The 19,570-nt window shown below is 43.0% G+C and overlaps 1 protein-coding gene across 3 annotated transcripts; it reads left to right on the top strand.

Annotated features, from left to right (window-relative positions):
• Window positions 1-319: 319 nt before the first annotated feature.
• poldip2 (polymerase (DNA-directed), delta interacting protein 2) lies at window positions 320-18,616 on the top strand. 3 transcript variants are annotated; one of them, XM_007896477.2, is made up of 11 exons: window positions 320-555; window positions 1,700-1,781; window positions 2,510-2,607; window positions 3,136-3,238; window positions 3,894-3,969; window positions 4,526-4,633; window positions 5,240-5,376; window positions 5,844-5,870; window positions 6,237-6,362; window positions 7,714-7,793; window positions 11,643-13,246. In XM_007896477.2, exons 1-11 carry the CDS (start codon window positions 374-376, stop codon window positions 11,770-11,772), a joined length of 1,149 nt encoding a protein of 382 aa, XP_007894668.1. In that variant the 5' UTR covers window positions 320-373; the 3' UTR covers window positions 11,773-13,246. The 3 variants fall into 3 exon arrangements, with proteins under 3 accessions (XP_007894668.1, XP_007894670.1, XP_007894669.1); XM_007896479.2 differs by lacking the exon at window positions 11,643-13,246 and adding an exon at window positions 15,600-16,244 and having other exon boundaries at window positions 321-555; XM_007896478.2 differs by lacking the exon at window positions 11,643-13,246 and adding an exon at window positions 18,265-18,616 and having other exon boundaries at window positions 322-555.
• The last annotated feature ends 954 nt before the right edge of the window (window positions 18,617-19,570 follow it).

Here is a 19,570-nt window from a genome sequence, read left to right as displayed (position 1 = left end):
GAGCGCCTTGCAGGCCCGCGCCCCCGACTGCCGGACCCTCCTCTCGGCCGCGAGAACGCCCAGCCGCCCCCCCCCCCCCCAGCCCTCGGGCAGTTTGGTTTAGTTGAGGGGCAGCTGGTGGTGTCGCTAGAAAAACAGCTCAAAAAAAAATACCCGCCGCCGCCGTGTGTCTGTGACGCCACCACCGGGCGCTGAGGCGCCCCCGCGGGTAGTTAGGAGTTTGGCTCAGGCCTGAGAGCGGGAAGGCGGGCGGTCAGTCGGTCAGTCAGTCAGTCAGGGCTCCCCCCCCCCTCGGGGCTTTGTAGTGTGTGAGTGTGAGGGACGGCCTCTCACTGTCTCCCTCACCCGCCCCGCCCCGCGCTCGCTCACTGTCATGGCGGCCCCGGCCGTCAGGAGGTGCGTGTCAGTCCTCGGCAAAGCTCCGGCCGCCGCTTTCCGGGCCTTGGGGGCTCGTTACTCGCGGGAAGGCGGCGGCGGCGGCGGCAGCAACAGGGCCGCCTGTCTGGCCTGTAACGTCACCCAGTATCACCAGCACGTCAGGCTGCTGTCTTCCAGGTGAGAGCCCAGCGACGGGGAGGTCAGACTGTGGGGAGCGAGAGAAGGTTGGCCTCCCCTCCACTCCCTCCACTCCCTCCACTCCACTCCGCGCCAGTACACAGCACATGACTACACACCTTCATCAAAACACACTGAAGTTACCTGTTTCTGCACAGGGCTGGTTGTCTTCGCGTTGCCCTCGATTATACGCTGCATACGTTCGCCCGCAGAACACACAGTCACTACACTTTGCAGTACCTTGTACGTCCTTTTCTGTGAAGCGCTTGGAGGCGCCTCGGAAGACGCGACAAGGCGCTGTATCAAATGCAAAGATTATTTATTATTGCGCAGCTGCCACTCCTCGTACTGTATATGTACGATGGGAAAGCAGTACTTTGTTGAAAAGACGGCGCAGTGGCAGAGCATCAGTATAGAGAGAGAAAGGTGTGGGTTTGTATCTATGTATGAGCTCTCCCAGATGCCACACCTATATGAATGCATATTGTTGTACATGTACCAGTATCTGTTTATCATTATTATTATGTTTGTGCGTATGGAGGTGTTTTCCAAAGTGTCCTGGAACGGCACTGGGCATTGCTGTCTTTAAGAGAAGGGGGAAGAAAACTCTTTTGAAATGTGTTTTCGAAACTTGAAGAAATGTTTTGCAGTCATGGTGGTTACAGAAACTGAGAGCAGAATATAATAATTCTATTTGTTCCAAAAAGCTAAGGCCTCCTTCAGAAGATTTTGAAAGTAAATCAGTTCACAGATTGAACTTTACAAACCATTGGAAGATGGTTGTGCGTAAAAATAAATCCACAGAGACACTCATCGACAGGGTTTGGTGGCTGTGGAAGTATTGTTTTCATCTCTACAGAGTGATATGGAGATATTAGGGTAATGTTTAACCAGAGGTTGGTAGTCAGTTGGAAACCTATCACATCTAACTGAAGTACTAGAAAAATCTGGAAATACAGTTGCACAATTTTGAACTTCATTAGTGACCTGCATACTTTTGCTTCATATGATCTATCATGTTGTTGAGAGTTAATCCCATGCCTATGCCAGTACTTGTGATGTATGCTTGTGTTCTGTTTCTTAATTCTGATCTTTGTGATAAATCCTTACTTATTTTGAGTTTTGTTTGATTTTGTTTCCACAGGAACCGCCCTGAAGGTAAAGTGTTAGAGACGGTTGGAGTGTTTGAAGCCCCAAAGCAACTAGGAAAATATGAAACCGGACAGGTGAGATAGGTTTGACTATGGAGTAACTTGCTATTACAAAATGAAGTGATCTCAGGCTCAGAGCCCAGGCTGATACTCCAGCGCTGTACTGGAGGAGTTTGGCGGTGTTTGAGGTGCTGCCCTTTCCATGGGATGTTAAATTGAGGTCCTGTCCCCATGTTTAGGTAGGCTTTAAACATTTTGTTAGGTGCTTGGAGATGTCCTCCTGATAATGAAAGGTGTTATATCAAGGATTTTTAAAGTTGCTTAATAGGCAACCAACTTTGTCTTTCCTGGATGGCATACGTGAGGTGTGACCCTGACAGTGAGTTCTGTTAGGTTGTTTGACCAAGGTCAGTCATAACTATATTCAGTCTTGCCTTTTTCTGCCTCCACATTACATGCGCTCCACTTGGATAGTGATCCAAAGTAGAAACACCGGTTGTGTGCTTTTTTCCAATCTTAAGGACAGTGAAGCCATTTGTTAGTGCTTCTGTGTGGAGGGAAAACACTAAGTCTCCTCTCTGCTCCTCCCTCTGATGTGGTTGAATTGGAAACCCACTACCTGAGACACCAAAACCTCTTTTCTCCCTCTTGCTTATTGTGGTAAGAGGGCTGCTTTTGTGTCTGGCTGTGAATTTATGCTAGCTCAGCCTATCTTAACCCAACCCAGTGTAGCTATTCTAAAGATGCAGCTTGGACATAAAATCCTTTTGCATGTCTTTGACCCTGTGTTTCTGCCCCTGTAGTTGTTTCTACACAGCATATTTGGGTACAGAGGAATAGTCCTGTTCCCATGGCACGCCAGATTGTATGACCGTGATGTGGCATCCTGTAGCTCTGACAGGTAAGCTCTGTGTTAGCTTTCTTCTAATTTCACTATAGTATTATGGTGCATTTGTTTGTATTTTGTATATATACCCTATGTATAGGGTGGTTTTAGCTGGGTAAGCAGTGGGAAGCTTGCCAGACAGTGCTCTGAATGGCAAACCGGTTAAACTCCAGCAGTTACCCCAGCGCATACTCTGGGAGGGAGTGGACCCCAAGCCTTGGTATTTGGGTCTGTACTCACCAAAAGTGGGGTGTGTCCTTCCAGAAAAAGAGTTCACATTTCATTCCAGACACAGGAATGTTTCCATGTGTAGGTGGTGTACATATGTGGGACACTGGTTTGGATTCTTTTAAGCATGGTGATGAGTTTCTGCACATCCCGCTGACCAAAAAAGACTATGTCAATTCACTCCCTGCCTGACTCTTTTTGATTGGTTGAAACATTAAGAAGCAAATGATTTTCAGAGGTCAGCAATAAACGGATGTTGCCGAGTTACACGCATTGAAAGAGTTGATTGATGGTTTGTACTTTGTTTGCTTGCAGTAAGACAGAAAGTGCAGAAGGAAGTCAAGGTTCAAAAGAAGTAAAAGGCAAAACACATACATACTATCAAGTGCTGATTGACACCAGGGACTGTCCTCATATTGTGAGTGTTTATGTTCAACATGTCCCATTCAAGTGGCGATGTGGGTGTTACTTTAACTGTACTGTTCAGTTGGGAGTGACTTCAAGAGAAGTAAACTGTATAATGAACAGACTGCGGGGTAAATGTGCTGCTCTAATTAAATTGGGCCAATCTATCTCAGTTACTGTTATTGTAGAACTATTAATGATGAGGGAAGGGAACGCTGCTGGTCATGGGGAGTTTAAATAGAACTGTCCCTCCCAGGCAACTTTTAAAATTAAGCTCATGAGATTCGCAACAAAATTATCCTCCTCCTTGGGTTTGGGTTTGATGCTCCCCCCACAGTTGCATTGAGTGCTAAAACATACTACAATATCTTGGCAGTGAGTGATTAGTAGTTACCTGGGAAAGAAACCAGAGGGCAGCTAGTTTGTCTGGAACTATACACCTGTGTGAATCCGTGCCTTAGGGAGAGTGAGAATGTTAAGTGGAGAAGGATTGGGAGAAAATCATATTGGCCATTATTCCTATTGTGAAACTGTAATACAGGTTCTCTTGGTATTCCCTAGTACAAGTCTGCTCTTTGCCTCTTCAATCTTTGTAGTGAAATAGTCGTGTGCTTCTAAACTCACAGCTACTCCTTGCTTTGTCTTTTCAATTGTCTTTTCTGTTGCAGTCTCAGAGGTCACAGACAGAAGCAGTGACTTTTCTTGCCAACCACGACGACAGCAGAGCTCTCTATGCAATTCCAGGTAATGGACCTGCTTTATATTATGTAAAACAACAGGGAGCATATCTGGAGAGAAACTGATCCTATTTAATATAATAGTCTGAACTAAATTATCAGATTTAACACTTTGTAATGTGTTGTAGAAACTTTACAACCCTCATGGGGCAGTGGGTAAAACCACTGTGTGAAATGGAGCCATACAGAGATGTGGGGTCTCACAATTGATCCCGGATCTCTGGTGAGTTAGCTGACTAGTGGCAGTACGCATTGGTATGCCTTGTTCTCATATAAATATGGGAGTGGATCTCAATCTAGACTGACATCAAGCGATTTCCGTATACAAAGTTCCCACTTTTTGCTTGTGCTCTGGCTAAAATGTTTTTCCATTTTACTATTACTATGGCTCTTAGTATCATTCTGACTGTGATGCGCTTACTCAGTGCTGGCTGATCAGTGCCTTGCAAACACATTTTAATACTTATTCAGAGAAGATTGAAATGTTACAACATTCTCTTCAATTTTTTTGCAATAGTAAATGTCTGAAATGATTCTTTTAAAAGTGTTTGTTTTATATTTAGGCTTAGACTATGTGAGTCATGAAGACATTCTGCCATACAGCTCCTCAGATAGGAACCCCATCCAACATGAGTTATTTGAAAGATTTCTTTCCTACGAGCCTGCAAAAGGTAATGAGTATTTTTGTACATTTCCAGCCAACTGAAATGCCTGATTTATGTCCTTTCTATGAATGGAGGAAAGTTAGTGGTGTACGTATAATAGTGGCAACAACAACATATATAATATCTCCATATATCTTAACATTCTTCCAGGTAATATATATGCCTGTTGTTGATGTCTCTTTGAATCCCTGACCCGGGAATGGTCAATGCTGAAACCGAGTACTCCAATGGGAATGTTGCATTTCTCCATACCAAAATCTTTTCCCTTGATGAACACAAAATTCGTCCCCAGAAATCAAATAAGCTTTGATTTTATAAAAATTTAAATGATTTCACTGTAGAGTTGCAGTGTCATAAATATGTACTGACGGGCTGAAAGCTTTAGTATTGGCACGTATTAGTGGATCTCGTCTCCAAACATTTGAGATCAAATAGGTTCCAAGTTACAAATTGGTTGTATGATTCATGTGTACTATGGTATCATTATCGGTATATGTACATTATAGGTACACTTATACAAGACTAAACAAAAGTACTAGCTGAACTCGGGGTATAAACTAGATTATCCTGGAGATATTCTGTGTTAAGTGTTTTGTCGTTTAATTTCCACAGCTCTGCCATTTGCAGCCAGAGACACACTACGCGCCTGGCAAGAGAAGAACCATCCCTGGTTAGAGCTGTCCGACGTACATCGAGAAACCACAGAAAACATCAGGGTTACTGTTATACCTTTCTACATGGGCATGCGGGTAAGGATGTTGTGATGTTTCTCCAATGGTGTACTGGGAGTGCCTCACAATGGTGGCACATCCAATGTATTGCAGCGTATAGCCTTATTTGGAGGTCTACTAAGCGTACAATTATTGGGAAGTAGCCCAAGATGCAGGGCTTTTCAGATTGGGAATGACTAATCAGTGCCTTGGGATGTCCTGACACGCAAGGCATTTCTCATTGTTACATTATATAAATGTAAAGTTGCACAACTCTTCATCTTAGAGTGGCTTTGTTTATGAAGTATGGGTAACCTGGCTTTTCTGCTTAATTAATGCACTGAATTCCTATAGTTCTAACATGACATTGTTACAACGACCCGACCCGCTATATCAAATGCAAGCCTTATTATTATTATATTGTGGACTTTTAAATAAAAGTTGCAGTGTCTTCCAATTGTTTTTCACTGAAGCGGTTCTTACAGTTTTTTTTCTATGCATTGCAGGAAGCTCAGAATTCCCACGTCTACTGGGTAAGTATCACCACAGATGCAGAGTGGAGTCTGATTGTGAACATTCTATTGGTTTTATTGATATATATGGGATATTGGTTACTTAGGTCACTATGATTAAACTGGGACAAATTTTTGTTTTAAGTGTAATATGACTATTTGCACGTGTAAGTTGCCAGTGGTTGGTCCTGATTTATCAAACCCATAATACTCTTTTGTAAATGTCCTTAAGCCTAAAAGTCTTGGTGGGAGGTGTAGGCTAAGTGCCTAGTTACATTTTTTAAAAAGTTGCATTTTACATGTAACCATACAAAAAGGAGATAGATTTGTGTTACTTCCCGTTGCTTCAGTTTGGAGGACTGACCTGACCCCATTCTTCCTTCTTAGTGGCGATACTGCATCCGGTTGGAGAATCTCGGCGCAGAAGTAGTTCAGCTTCGAGAACGACACTGGCGGATATTCAGCCTGTCTGGGACACTGGAGACGGTGCGAGGCAGAGGAGTGGTGGGCAGGGTGAGTAACTATTAATGATCCTAGCAAGATTTTAAAAGATGTGTATGGGCCTAGTTAAATGCTTCACTTAATCTAATAACTGGAGCAGCTTGCCAGAATGTATTCAGTTATCCAGTTATTCTAATACTCAGAATAATTGCATCAACTCTGGGTTTACAAATTCACATACTGGTGGAATACGGCCAAAGGATGTTTGCAGTTGAAAACAAATAAGAGACTATGAGGGGAGAGGAAAGGCCTATCCCATGTTGACATGTTGAATTGGTAGCTAAACCAGGCACTGGAGTTGTTACCAGAAAAGTCTTGCGCCGCATTTTGGATTTGAACAAGATCATTTGAAGGATCTGTAATCCTGCTAGTCACATTCCGAGCTAATGTAGTTTGTTGTTGTGATTTGAATGAGTGCCTATATTGCTAACTTCAGAATGCAGACTAATTTTAAAAATTGTGTTTTTTTACAAATTTGAGCAGTTGCTGGAAACCTGAAACAAAACGCTGTGAATGCATATCAGTCAACTTCCTGATTGACATGCTATGAATTGCCATTTTTTTTGTGGTTCAGGATTATATTAACCTCCATATATTCCTTCTGTCTCAAATTCTGGCATCCATACTAGATGGATTCCAGAAACAGAACTGCCCCTATTGCCGAAGGGGAAGGTTGTATTTTAGAAAATCATGGCATCTGTTGCAGCTTGACACTTGTGCCAGGTACATGTTGAAGCACCCTAAACCAAATCCCCGAATACATGAAGTGATAGTGAGTCACTGAAAGTTACATATCCAGTGCTAGTGTGACACTGCTGTGTTTCTCCCACAAAATACAGTCAATGCATTTTACAATATATTCTGTGAAGGACTTTGTGATGTCTAAGGTGCTATATCAAACATAAGGATTATTAAATTGTTTAGGGTGTGGCCCTTCATCAGAACTGGAAATGTTGACCAAAATTAAGTTCTTTGCTTTCATTTGAGCTTCGAGTGAGTACTTGTGAATCTTTAAGCTATTCACCAGTGCTAGACTGAATCAAACCAGTTAACTTTAAACTTGTGCACTTCAAATGGGGTCAGTCAGCAGACTATGTGTGTGTTGTGGGGGGGGTTTGCAATGTACACTGCAATAAGAAAATACAATGGGAACAATACCATTTCTAGGAGTGTTTAAAGTGTTAATGGCCGGTGCTTAGAAGTCATAATTGAACAATGGCCAAAGTTAAGTGGCCCGTCTCTCCCACGGCTAAAATGTTGTTAGCACATTTTACTCATTACACATCAATACAATCTATAGTTGCTCCGTGTGTCACATTCTGACGAGAATCTAAAGGTGTATTCCCTTTTTGTCTGTAAACAGGAGCCAGTTTTATCGAAGGAGCAGCCAGCATTTCAGTACAGCAGTCATGTCTCATTGCAGGCTCCCAGTGGCCATATGTGGTAAGTAAACTGTTAATTATCATAAGCTAATGCCTGTACTGTTTGGGTCACAATTCATTAGTCCTCCTGCTTTCAATCTCCTTAATGGCTGAGGCATACAATAAGATGCTTGGTTTCTGTGGAGTGAAACCTTTTCAAAAGGGAATGGTATTTATTTGACAGTTTGCTCACAGGATAAACCCACAAGCCATTGAGGTAACTCCTAGAAACGTTTTTCTGTTTCTCCGAAAACTGCAACAGGAATGTTTTATGGTTTAGTACAAGCTTTTGATTCAATTATATGCAGCAGGGATGGCCAACTTGTGGCCTGGGCGATTGTTTTATGCATACATAATGTGGCCCACGGGCTGCAAGTTGGCCATCTCTGATCTACAGGATCAATGGAAAACGCTCTCTATAACCAGCAGGTAAAACACCAGAAAGGGTCAGTTCAATTCCTAGTCTATCCTGATCCCAGCCAGGACAGAAGATCTGTATGTCTGAATGCAAAAATCAACCAGGAGTCCTAGCCAGGTTCCTGTAATCTCTGCTGGCAAAGCAGCATGCTGACTGGCTCTCAGCATCCAGGTTAACAGGTTCAGTCTGCAATGTGCCCGTGGAACTGTAAGGCAGAATGAGTTGGTGCCATCAATGGATGAGGGGCGACAACTGGAAGGAAAAAGGGAAGCCTTGTTATCTTTAATTAAATTCTTTATTTTGAAAGCCTGCAATACTCAGGAGGTTGAATGTCCATAGTTATCAGTTCAAGCATTGACCCAGGGAAGGGCAGCCTAGCTACCTGTGGTGTGAGATAATCGTGTTCACTGAGCGATAGCTGGGAAAGGATTGGCTCCGCTTGAAGAGCAGTATCTGAAGTTGGGTCTAGGACACCCCGCAACCAGTTCTATATTGTTAGCTTTTCTACCTTTAAAATGTTCATTGTGTTGCTCTTACTGAGATGCCATCCGGCATGAAGGACGCTATATAAATGCAAGTTGTTGTTGATTCCAATATTTCTGACCATCTAATGTGATGTGGAATGTTCGTGGAGGATTGTTTAAATTGCATCTGACTTGGCACACAAGAGCAGAAGAATGAATGATCGCCACTTACTTCCAGCCACTTACGTTATGTAAATCTGTCTTTGTAAGATAACTAGGTTCTAAGCTATACATTTGCGTAGGAGTTGCACTTTAAAGGCTTGTGTTTTCTTAATGTTTTAATCTGTGCACTGTAATGTAGTTACTTTTATCTTTGAACAAAGAGTCTAGTGATTAAGCTGGGACCAGGGTCGGATTTGGGACGATAAAGGGTGGAGGCTTGGTTTGTTGCTGTATTGTTTCCTGAGGATTTTTAATGGTGTCTGTCAGGTTGAAATAAAACTGATCTTGAAATAGCATGAGGTGCTAGGATCCTGCTCAGTTTACTCTGGGCTGCAATGAAGGCATTAGAGGGAACATGAAAAATCGCCTGAATTCTGCCATTCACAAATGGTAACTTTCCTTGAGTTTGGGGAGGGACCATGCATGCCAACAGAGCTGAGCAAGGACAGACTGACTCTGTTGTGGAGGGGTGGGCTGTTTATCCTTGTACTAGGGCTTCTGCAATGCGTCTATTTGAGATGATGCGGGCCATCCTGTGTCTTGTGTGCAAATGATAAAATCCTTCTCAGTCAAGTTTGGAATTTTTTTTAAGGTCTGGAACATAACTGCATTCTTTTTTTACAAAAAACATTTATATTCATGTCTGTTTTGTGAACTTGAACTATAAAAGCTCTTTTCAGCGTGAGTCTTGGTGCCATTTATCTATTCTGTTCTACCTGCTGTGCTGTAAAGACAGCTTTGCCATTGTACCACATACTCTTTCCTCCAGTCAACGTATTATTATACTCATCCTAGTCTGAGGTATGTTTGCATCTGTGTATCTCTACTTAAGTGCTTCATCCATTGCTTAAATTGATATAATCCATTTCTTAAAGACTGTTTGCTGATTTATTTGAGATTTTCTGTACAATCTTCTGAGAACAAGGTGTGTGATTAGGAACGTACTCGGACTATGCTCTTTCTGACCTTTTAATCCTGAGTGTGCAAATTAGGGTCCCTCATAATACAGTCGAATTTTTCTCAACCCTCTTACTGCTAAACTCCTAACCCCTTTTCAAATCTATCTGGTGGATTTATTTCCAGCTGTCCACGTTTTTCTTCCTGCTATTGCTGTGAATTAATCTGCCAGTCTACTCCAGACAGGTGAGGATTAAAAACAGGGAGATTGGAAATTATGCATATTTGAGGAGGGGATGAGGAGTTATTTGCCTGCATTTTGGGGATATTTGCTACGGTTTTTTTTTATTGCTCGACTACCTTTGCAGTGTTTCGTTAAAAAATGATGTCCGTGAATGGAATTTTGATAACACGGTGGGACTGACCGTTTAGATTTCTCAGTTACGCCTTGTGTTCAAAGCCTGTCAGTTTGTAACACTAAGAGAGTTCTTGATGCAACGGGTTTGTGGCTCAGGTGCTTCCTAATTGAGATCGAAGTGGAATGGAGGCTGATGTGCGTTGTTTATGGTGGAGCTGAGTGCTCTAATGCTCTGCTGAGTGTGGAGATGGTCTACAGAGGAGGAAAAATTAACAAGAGAATTTGCATCTGCTCCAAGGAAGGAATGCAAACTTTTCAAAGGGCAAAGAAAAGTATTTCAGCTCCTCTTCCCATCCGTCTCCCTTGGCTTGTACAAACCCCAGACCCTCGTTGTGTGTTTTTTTTAAAAAAAAATAATCTCCAGGGTTGACAGCTTAAAAGATTTAATGAAAAAAATTGCTTTTTAAAGATCCATTGAAAAGCTGTAATACGTAGCGGGTCTTGGGCTGGGGAGAAAACAGTGTAATTCTGGATCAAGTGACACCACCCAATGCATTTAATATAGAGCCTTATCACATTGTCAAGACGTCTGAAAGTGCTTCACAGGATTGTTTTTGTTCAGCAAGGTGTCTGGCGCATGCAGAAACCCAGCATCGTGCTTAGAAGTATCTAACCAAACTGAGTTCCATTCATCCTTCCTATACAAGGAAATCCTTGCGTAATGGAATACACACTCTCCCTGGAGGGAAGCTTCCTGCGTACCTAATTCCAGAGAGGATTAAGTGTAGGCTGCCAAGAGTTGAGGCTTGGAGACCTCAGAGTGTGCATGGGTTTCGAGAAAGTAATTGTAATTTAGCTATTTAGGTAATATTGATAACGCTGGAGTCTAAACAGCTGAAATAGCGTAGAGTGTCAGTGAGGGCACTGCCTGGCAAGCTTTCCAGCTGCTTGTCCAGTTAGGACCACCCTCCCCGTTCGAGTTTTGTATTGCAGGGTTAACAGGAGCCGAGTAGGAAGAATCCCTGCCCCCAGTGACTGGTCTGTTCCTCCAAGTCCTACCTATAATAATAATAATTGTGTTGTCATCAGCAGTGCCCTGGAGTACTGAGGAGCCGCCTGGCTCAGAAACTGTCACAGATTGGTGCAGTCTGGTTAATTTTGTGGCCTCGTCTGATCAGATTTGGAAGGTGCAGTGGAAATTGCATCTGTTATCCCATCACGTGGAGAAACTAGAAAAGAGCAAATAGAAAACAGTTTAATCTGCAGGAAAGCAATCATTTTGTTTATCCGAAGTAGAACGTAACTTATTCGTCATTAAGCTGTTTGATTCATTACCTGAACTTTTCTGTCCAGGAATACCACTTTGCCTAAAGAGCCCGATGATTTTATCTTGTCTTTGTTCTGAATCCCCCTTCCTTCCTTCCTTCCTCTCCCCGTCCCCAGTTTTGCCAATCAACTGTAATTAGCCGGGAACTGTGTCCATGGGCTGATGGTTGTATCTGCATTCTACAGGGGTTCCTATCGTTTGGAGAGAGCTGACAAGAGTTTCTTCGATGTCCGTATTCCACCGTTCTCCCTCGAAAGCAAGAAAGACGACTCTCCTAATGGGTTCTTGCCAGGCCCATTCACATCCCTTATCTGATTGTGAAGTAGCCCTTTGCCCGTAGTGCACTTTATAGCAACGGAAGCAATGGAGGTGACGAGGGGGCCTCAGGGAAATCGGTTTGAGCCATTCCAATCCAGTGGACTTTACTCCGTGGCACAGCAGTGCTGTCAGGCCATCTCACTTGGACATTAGAAGGTTGCACATTGAGGAGGAGTAGTGCCCTTTTCAATTAAAAATCCAGGTTGAGGGTTAAGGTGCATGCAGGTAATACAAGGATAAATGTTTTGGCTCTGACTGCATTTCTATTATAATTGTACTGTCACCGGGACATGGGACTAAATTATTAGGTTCCCAATATTTTAGTCCTTTTGGTGTAGCTGAAGTAATTACAGCAGTGATGGCCCCACTCCCAAGCTGAGAAATTTGTGGTGTTATTTCAATTAAACTTTTTTGGGGAAAAGCAAAGATTAGGCAAATGTCATATGAAAGATGTCCATTGATGACCCAGAACCCATTGTTCATATTATAGCAATACAGAGAAATCTGTCTGCTCGGAATTGCCAATGCGGGGCTCTTGTGTCAACAGTGGGGGGGGGTTGTATCAGCGCAGACTTGTATCAGCGCAGATTGATTGCAGGTTAAGCAGGACTGTGTTTGGAAGCATGCCTCAGTTTGCACAGTGCCCATGTAGTTATTGCTTTGGGTTGGAGAGTGTGTGTGTGAGCCTTTGATCTATCATTATTATTATTATCATTATTATTATTATCCTTTTGTGTGAAGCCTCAACAAGCCATGCTCCCACTAGTCTGAAGCTGAGTTCTGGCTGGGGCTCAGAATTTAAGGCCAAATACTTGACAAGAACCAGATGCCTCAGGAAGAAGGATCCTTGTCCACTGTCAACCTTGAGCATTTACGCAAAGAGCATTCTGTCTAACAGTGCGTTTAATGCTGTGTTTTGGTGGTTGTATTTCTGTTGTAGAAACCAAGTGATTGAAAAAAAACACAATCTCTGCACAAAATGATTACAAGGAGACTAATGTCTCCCACAAACCCCTTCAATTTCTCCGTGAGGGCACTGACGTGTGTTAGTGTACAGTAACTCCAGTACCTCTCAAGTGCCCATTCTTTATATTCAGAGCTAGAGAGTGTCAGGTTGTTTGACCAAGGGAACAAATCCTTCCTTTGACTTTTTCCATACACCTACACTTTTTCAGCAGCTGCTTAGTGGCTAAGCTTTTTCTTCCTCACTTTCTCCCCCTCTCCAATCACTGCAGGGACGCTGAGGCCAAACCTAAGCTAACACTCCAGTGCAGCGCTGGGTGGGTGTTGCATTGTCAGAGAGACCCTTCGGATGAGATGTTAAAACAAAGTCCTGTCTGCCTGTTCCGGTGGACTTTAAAGATCCCATGGCACTATTTGAAATGAGAAGTAAATCCTTCTCTCCTGGTGTTCTGGCCAACAAGTTCCCCAAATAAAATTGGTCATACACTCCTTGGCTGTTTGTGGGATATTGCTGTGCTCAACTGGCTGCCGCGTTCCACCTACAAAACACAGTCAGTCCACTTTAGAATAAATACTGTGAAGCGCTGCAAGATGTCTCAACGGCATGATAAGTTGCTATATCAACTGCAAGGATTCTTCTAATTGTCATAATTCACCCACTTAGTACAGAGCAAAGGCCTGAGATCTGGCAGGTGTGAATGGTGGAAGGACCACACCCGATAGTCTAAGCTCAGTTTGACATGTAGGAAATCTCCGGTCAGTGAGCAGTGATCTCTACTCCCAGATACAGATTACAATCGATCGTGAAACCAATCCTTCTTGAACCCTGCCAACCTTAAAACCTGCCTGTAGTGAGTGAGCTGAGTGCCTTTTGGTAGCAATGATTGATTCCAGAAGGTAGGGTTTATACCCTGGTACTGCACCACTGCTCTATAATGCACATGTCTGAAGAGGAACTATACGGAACCGGAAGTATTTGTTGGTTGAGATTTTGTTACCGTTCCTGAATTGTAATTAGTGGCAGCTTTTTGCGAACTCGTCATTCAGCTTGGAGAGTTAAACACGCACCGTAAAGGCCACTCACTAACTGATCATCCCAAACACACCACATTTATTGTAGCGTAAATGGTGGGGGAGGAGGGGGAGGAGAATTAGAGAGGACAGGGCACGAGTGATACCTGTGAGATGTATGATCACCTGGACTGTTGCTAGCCGGATTGATTCTTTGTTCATTCCCGGAGTAATGGAGTGCCCCTGTCAGGAATTGCGCTCATCTCTGTCTCTTGGAAGTTGCATTGCGTGTACAGTATTTTGCTGCGTGGTTTGTGTTTACACATCAAAGTTGGCTTGTGATCTCAAACGTGCCAGCAGTGGCTATTGCTGTGGCTCTTCCTGTTAAATTTTAATCCATGGCCTTGTCTGAACCACACTGTGTCTCTGGTTTCATTAAAAACATTTCAAACTGGTTTTCAATGGAAAAAGCTACTGAGCTTTTTCCATTGAAAATCAATTTGAATTTTTTTTTTTAGGCAGCACAATATGAGCAAGTGCCAAACCTACAGACTGTTAGCCTTGTAACGGGATAGGGAAGATTGCTGACGTTTCCCAAGAAGGTCCTTCAGTATTTTGACAGTGTCAGTGTGATAGCCCAAACAGGTTTCTTTTGCTATGCCACAAGATGACCTGTAGCACATTAGCTCAACACTTTGTAGAGAGACTGACTTGTTTCCTTGTGTTCAATCGGACTGTGATGATGTCAATGCTGTATTTTTTAATTTCTGTATCCTGACCATTTAAAAAAAATAAACACTTTGAGCAAATTTGGTGTGTGTGTGTGTGTGTCCGCGCACACAATAGTCTATTTGCATTGTACGTAGTGTACTGTTAAGCAGTTTAAAGCACTTGTGAGACTTGGAAAGCAGTGAACAGTGTTATCACTGGGTAAACCTGTGGTGGGCGGGGGGCGATGAATTTCTGCTGTCATATGCAATAAGTTGACATTTTCCTTTGCTCAGAGTTCAGTAAAGATTAATGAATGTTTATACTATGTTCCATTAAAGGGCAGGACATTTTAATGACTCGGTTTCTAAGATAAGCCAGGTCTGCAGGTCTGGGTTGTATGGAAATGCAGAGGGTGTGTCAGCCTGGCTCATTGATAGCACTTCTCGCTTCTGAGTCAGAAGGTTGATTCTCCCTCCAAAGCACCTAAGTATCCTGGCTTCTAAGTTTGTTATCTGTAAACCTGTTGTTTGGAGAATGACAGACTCCTCACCTGAGTTCATGAATCACAAATTGAGATCCAATGCCCTGTAGAATCATCAAGTCATAATTCTGACCCTGGATTGTGAGTGGTGTAATGGAACCCAGTTACTTCTGCCCTCTGTGTATCCCTTAACCAAACTGACTCTGAATATTCATAACATAAATTCTCATTTTGTTGCTCCCTCTTACTTTTAGTGGACAGACAGCTCACAGTGATGTGTACTCAACCAATTCATGCTCTATATTCTGTACAAATTCAACTGAACCAGACAGAAATGTACCAAACCTTTCGATTCAAGCGTAAACAATTCCTCCTCATTTTGTTCATGTGGGGTTAGAGCTGGAAAGTGGGATTAATAGAAAGAATGTCTTTGGAAAATAACAGTAGCATAGATATGATACTAGATAGATACGATACTATGCTTGTATATAGCTATGCATTTCTCCCACAAAATACAGTCAAATCACTTTACAGTATACTCTGTGAAGCGCTTGGAAACATCTCGACGTGATAAGGCGCTATATCAAATGCAAGGATTATTATGTACTGGAGGGGAGTAGACGATATTGCTGCTTATTGCTGTTTCCACCTTCTGCAGGGGCTCGTACACTTTCCAAAGGGCAGACAGCACCACGTTTGACGTTTCCATCCCGTCCTTTTCTCTCGAGAGCAGTAACGAGGATGACGGTCCGTTCGCTTCGCTGGTCTGAATCGCGGCTCTTGCTTATCGTCGAGTAACTAAACCCAGCCTACGCACAGGAACCACACAGAGAGAGAGACCGCTCAGCCCTGAAGTGGTGTGGGACAGTTTGCTAACTAATGCTTGTGGCACATTACCTTCCCTCTGCAGGAAAATGGCTTAATTTATTCCATTGAAAACCTGGACCTTAATATCTGTATTGTTAATCTCCACTTGCAGACTCTCGTTGGCAGGTGTATATCTGTGAGCTGTGCTTGCGCACACACACACGCGCACACACACGTGTGTCCAGGCACAGTTGACACTTCCGTTGGGATGCTATACACAGCCCATTTATTCTTAGGCTAGTATAACTGCACCTAGATCAATATTTTTATCCGTTGGAAATGTACTGTGTGATTGTAAATTGAGTTTATTGGCCAGTCAGAGAAGATTAATGCACACATGTGCAAGTATTGATTGCGGTTTTTGCTGTCAACAATGACTGAGCCTCTCTGTTTGTACTACAAGGACAGCAATAATGTAATAAAAATATATTCTGCAACACACATACTTTGGAGTGAAAAAGAATTCTCTTGGATTTTTCATCCGTCTGTTGCGTCCACTTCATAAGGACACTGGAAATAATAATAATAATCCTTGACATTTGATATAGTGCCTTATCACGTCATGGAAACGTCTCGAAGTGTTTCACAGAATATATTATTATGAGGTGTGAATTGACTGTGTTTTGTTATTTTGTGGGATAAGCACCTCAATGGTTTCAGTTCCTGGGTGGACTGTAGAGTGACTTACAAATGTGATGACCTTTGATCTGCTGAACGTTAAATGCACGAGGTGAGACATAAATTGTGGGATAGGCAGGAGGGTGTAGAGGCAAGGCAGTACAGTGCGTATATCATGGGCTACCTCCTGTATCCCAGGGTGCGAGTGTAGAGAACAAAAACTACACAAAGGTTGGCATAAGTTGGCAAGTTTCTCTTTGAACGCTGAACCTTGGGACGTCCTCCCGACGTGAAAGGCGCTCTATAAATGGAATCTTCTTGTTGTTGTTGATGTAATCATACAGACAGAGCTGAAAACATATTCCTGTTGAATGCAGAGTAAATCCTTTCGTATCAGATGCCTTCCTGACGTGTGTGAGCAGTGTACACCCCGCGCCTGCTGTGACTGTTACTGACATTCTTGTCAGCAAGCAGCTCCGTGTCAGGGACAGAGTCAATCTTGTTAAGTGCTACATCCGGCAGCTTTGATGCTGGTCTGTCTGTCTACCTCTGTGCCACTGAGCTAAAAGTATACGTTACAGCAAGGAATGCATGAGTATAACCCCACTTTTGCTTTCCTCTGGGAAGCCAGTGATGTGAAGATTGATGCAAACCAGTCTTGCTGTGGGAGAGGGGATTGGAGAAAAAGTAAAGAGAAGCTGTATTCTGAAGTGGGGTTGCCCTTGATTACAAGAGTCAATTCCGACACTGATTCATTGTCTGCTGCTGGACTTGCGGCTGTGTGGCATTTAGAGAACGTGAATGATCAGCGTGGTTTAAAAAAAGCTGTACTTAAATCCCGGGATCGTGTAACCTGACTTGTTTACGTGTGCATCCTCGTAACCTAACTTTACCAAAGGCCAAAGTATCAGGATCTGTACATTTACATTGGTCATTGTATAACAACACAACTTGCATTTATATAGCGCCCTTCGCCTGGAGCAGCATCCCAGAGCGCTTGTATAATGTAAGATTTTCTGAGTGTTTGAGTATTTATGAGTCTATCTTCTTGACTAACTGGAGGTGGCAACATAAGCCACATTGTGTATAGCTGTACAGTCGTGTTTAACCTACCAGTTTTTTTATATAAGAGATGTAACTGATATAGTGGTCCAGAGTAATACTCGGAGTTGATATATATTTGCATTTATAAAGCTTGTGACAAGGGCTCACATTGATAAATACACATTTACAATACAAATTTATATTTCTATAGCGTCTTTTGGTTTGTAATGGTAAAGTTAATGGTGGACTGGGTTTCAAAATGTGGTATTGGGTTTTAAAGGGGGGGGTGGGGAGGGGTTTGAAAGAAGGGAACAAAAAAGGACTGAAACAGATGAACTTCTCAGACTGAAATGAAAATGGTAAAAATGAAAAAAAATACCAGAAAAATGAAGGTAAATTGTCGATAAATATCATTTGTTTATATTTTTAAAAGAAATATAAAGTGAATATACTGTGTAAGGTTAGAGCAAATTCGTCAGTGTACATAGTATAGACTTTAGATCAGAACCGGTGCTTGGATATGTGTCTCGCATTCGGTAACATGACTTCACACCCTGAGCAACAACAAATTACACGTGTAATTTCACGTCGGGAGGACATCCCGTGGCGCTGGACAGTCAGGGATTGGGGCTCGACCTGGGAGTTGGGATCAGGAGGTGGTGCAGGGTTGCGAAGGAGGGGAGGGAGGGTAGGACGTAGCAGTCAATCAAACCAGTCCACGGGAATGTGATCAGGTTTGGACCCGACTGTAAAATCCCGTCTCACCCGCCGTGCTCTCACCTTGTTCTTCGCAGGGGGACGTTCCGATTTGAGAGGCCGGATGGGTCTCAGCTTGACATTCGCATCCCACCCTTCTCCCTGGAGAGCAATAAAGATGACAAGGCGCCCCCTGCGGGATACAGCTGGTAAAACGTGGCTTCTCTTGGTGTCAAGATTTTCGATGAAGCTCTGAGGGGTGGCGGGGGGAGGAGGGGAGGCTACACAACTTTCCTACGTTTGGATCTATGAAGATATCCCAGTTTTCAGTGGACAGTGGTGAAATCATTTATCAGGATCACTATGTCAATGTTTGCTAAAAGCCGGTTTTACAAAGCGGCCACTTTCTGGACTGAATTAATGGTCTGTCATTAAAAGGATGAAAACCAACAGAGCAAGCGATGCTGGTCTTTTTAGCCGCCGCGGTATTGGAGGGGGGGTGAAATGATTCCAGTCGAGGTGTGGTTAGGCTGTACTGGAGCACCAAAGTTTGGAGTGAGACGTTATAATAATAATAATATTTGCATTTCCTAAAACGCTTTATTATGCCCTTGAGACGTCTCAAAGCGCTTGAGACTTGGCCATTCAGTCAACCAAGCCTGGAATTCAATCCGTGGGTTTAAGTGGATTATGTATGGAATACTTACACTCGGAATAATGGATCCCAGGAGATAAATTACAAGTCGGAATCTAATTGAGCCGAGATTTACTGTTGAGCTGAATGGTCACAGTTTCACTTTAATCCCACGTGGTAATTTTTGCCAATTATAGATTGAAATTACAAATTAGAGCGCAGTTGCAGTTTCAAATATGATCATGTTTAAGTAATATTGTTTCATCGACTCACAAGGCAGCTGCAGGTGAAGAAGGCCCTTCAGCTCATTTGCTCTCATTTTCCATATTAATAATAATAACGATCCTTGCATTTGATACAGCGCCTTAACATGTCTTCGAGACGTCTCAAAGCTCTTCACAGAATACACTGTAAAGTGAATTGACTCTATATTTTGTGGGCGAAACACAGCAGCCAATTGTGCACAGCAGCGTCACCACAAACAGTGGTGGATTGAGTTACTTTATTATTATTTTTGTTGTTGTTTTGTTCGTTCAGTGTAATTCGTGCCTGGAGAGCGACCGAGCAGCGTTTTCACACTGCTGTGAGCTGCTCATGTTCACATTCCCCACCTGCAGCCTTGCCAAGTCATCCTAAACTGTTATAATACTCTGCTCCACTTGAGGACTCACTGCCATAATCTGATACTGGGAATCTGTTTGTAAAGAGAAGCAAACTCCAGGACTTGGATAAAAGTCACAGAGACCACAGGACTGTGACTGCTGGCTCAG

The sequence above is a fragment of the Callorhinchus milii genome, unplaced genomic scaffold (genome assembly GCF_018977255.1).
Source record: "Callorhinchus milii isolate IMCB2004 unplaced genomic scaffold, IMCB_Cmil_1.0 Scaffold10, whole genome shotgun sequence".
Lineage (NCBI taxonomy): Eukaryota > Metazoa > Chordata > Chondrichthyes > Chimaeriformes > Callorhinchidae > Callorhinchus > Callorhinchus milii.
Note: the sequence above shows the minus strand (reverse complement) of the source record. Positions and strands in the feature narration are given on the sequence as shown.

Coding starts and splice junctions, on each gene's coding strand:
- poldip2 (XM_007896477.2), top strand. CDS start 374: ATGGCGGCCCCGGCCGTCAGGAGGTGCGTGTCAGTCCTCGGCAAAGCT. Junction 5,871..6,236: donor AGAATTCCCACGTCTACTGG/GTAAGTATCACC, acceptor CTTCCTTCTTAG/TGGCGATACTGCATCCGGTT. Junction 6,363..7,713: donor GCAGAGGAGTGGTGGGCAGG/GTGAGTAACTAT, acceptor GTCTGTAAACAG/GAGCCAGTTTTATCGAAGGA.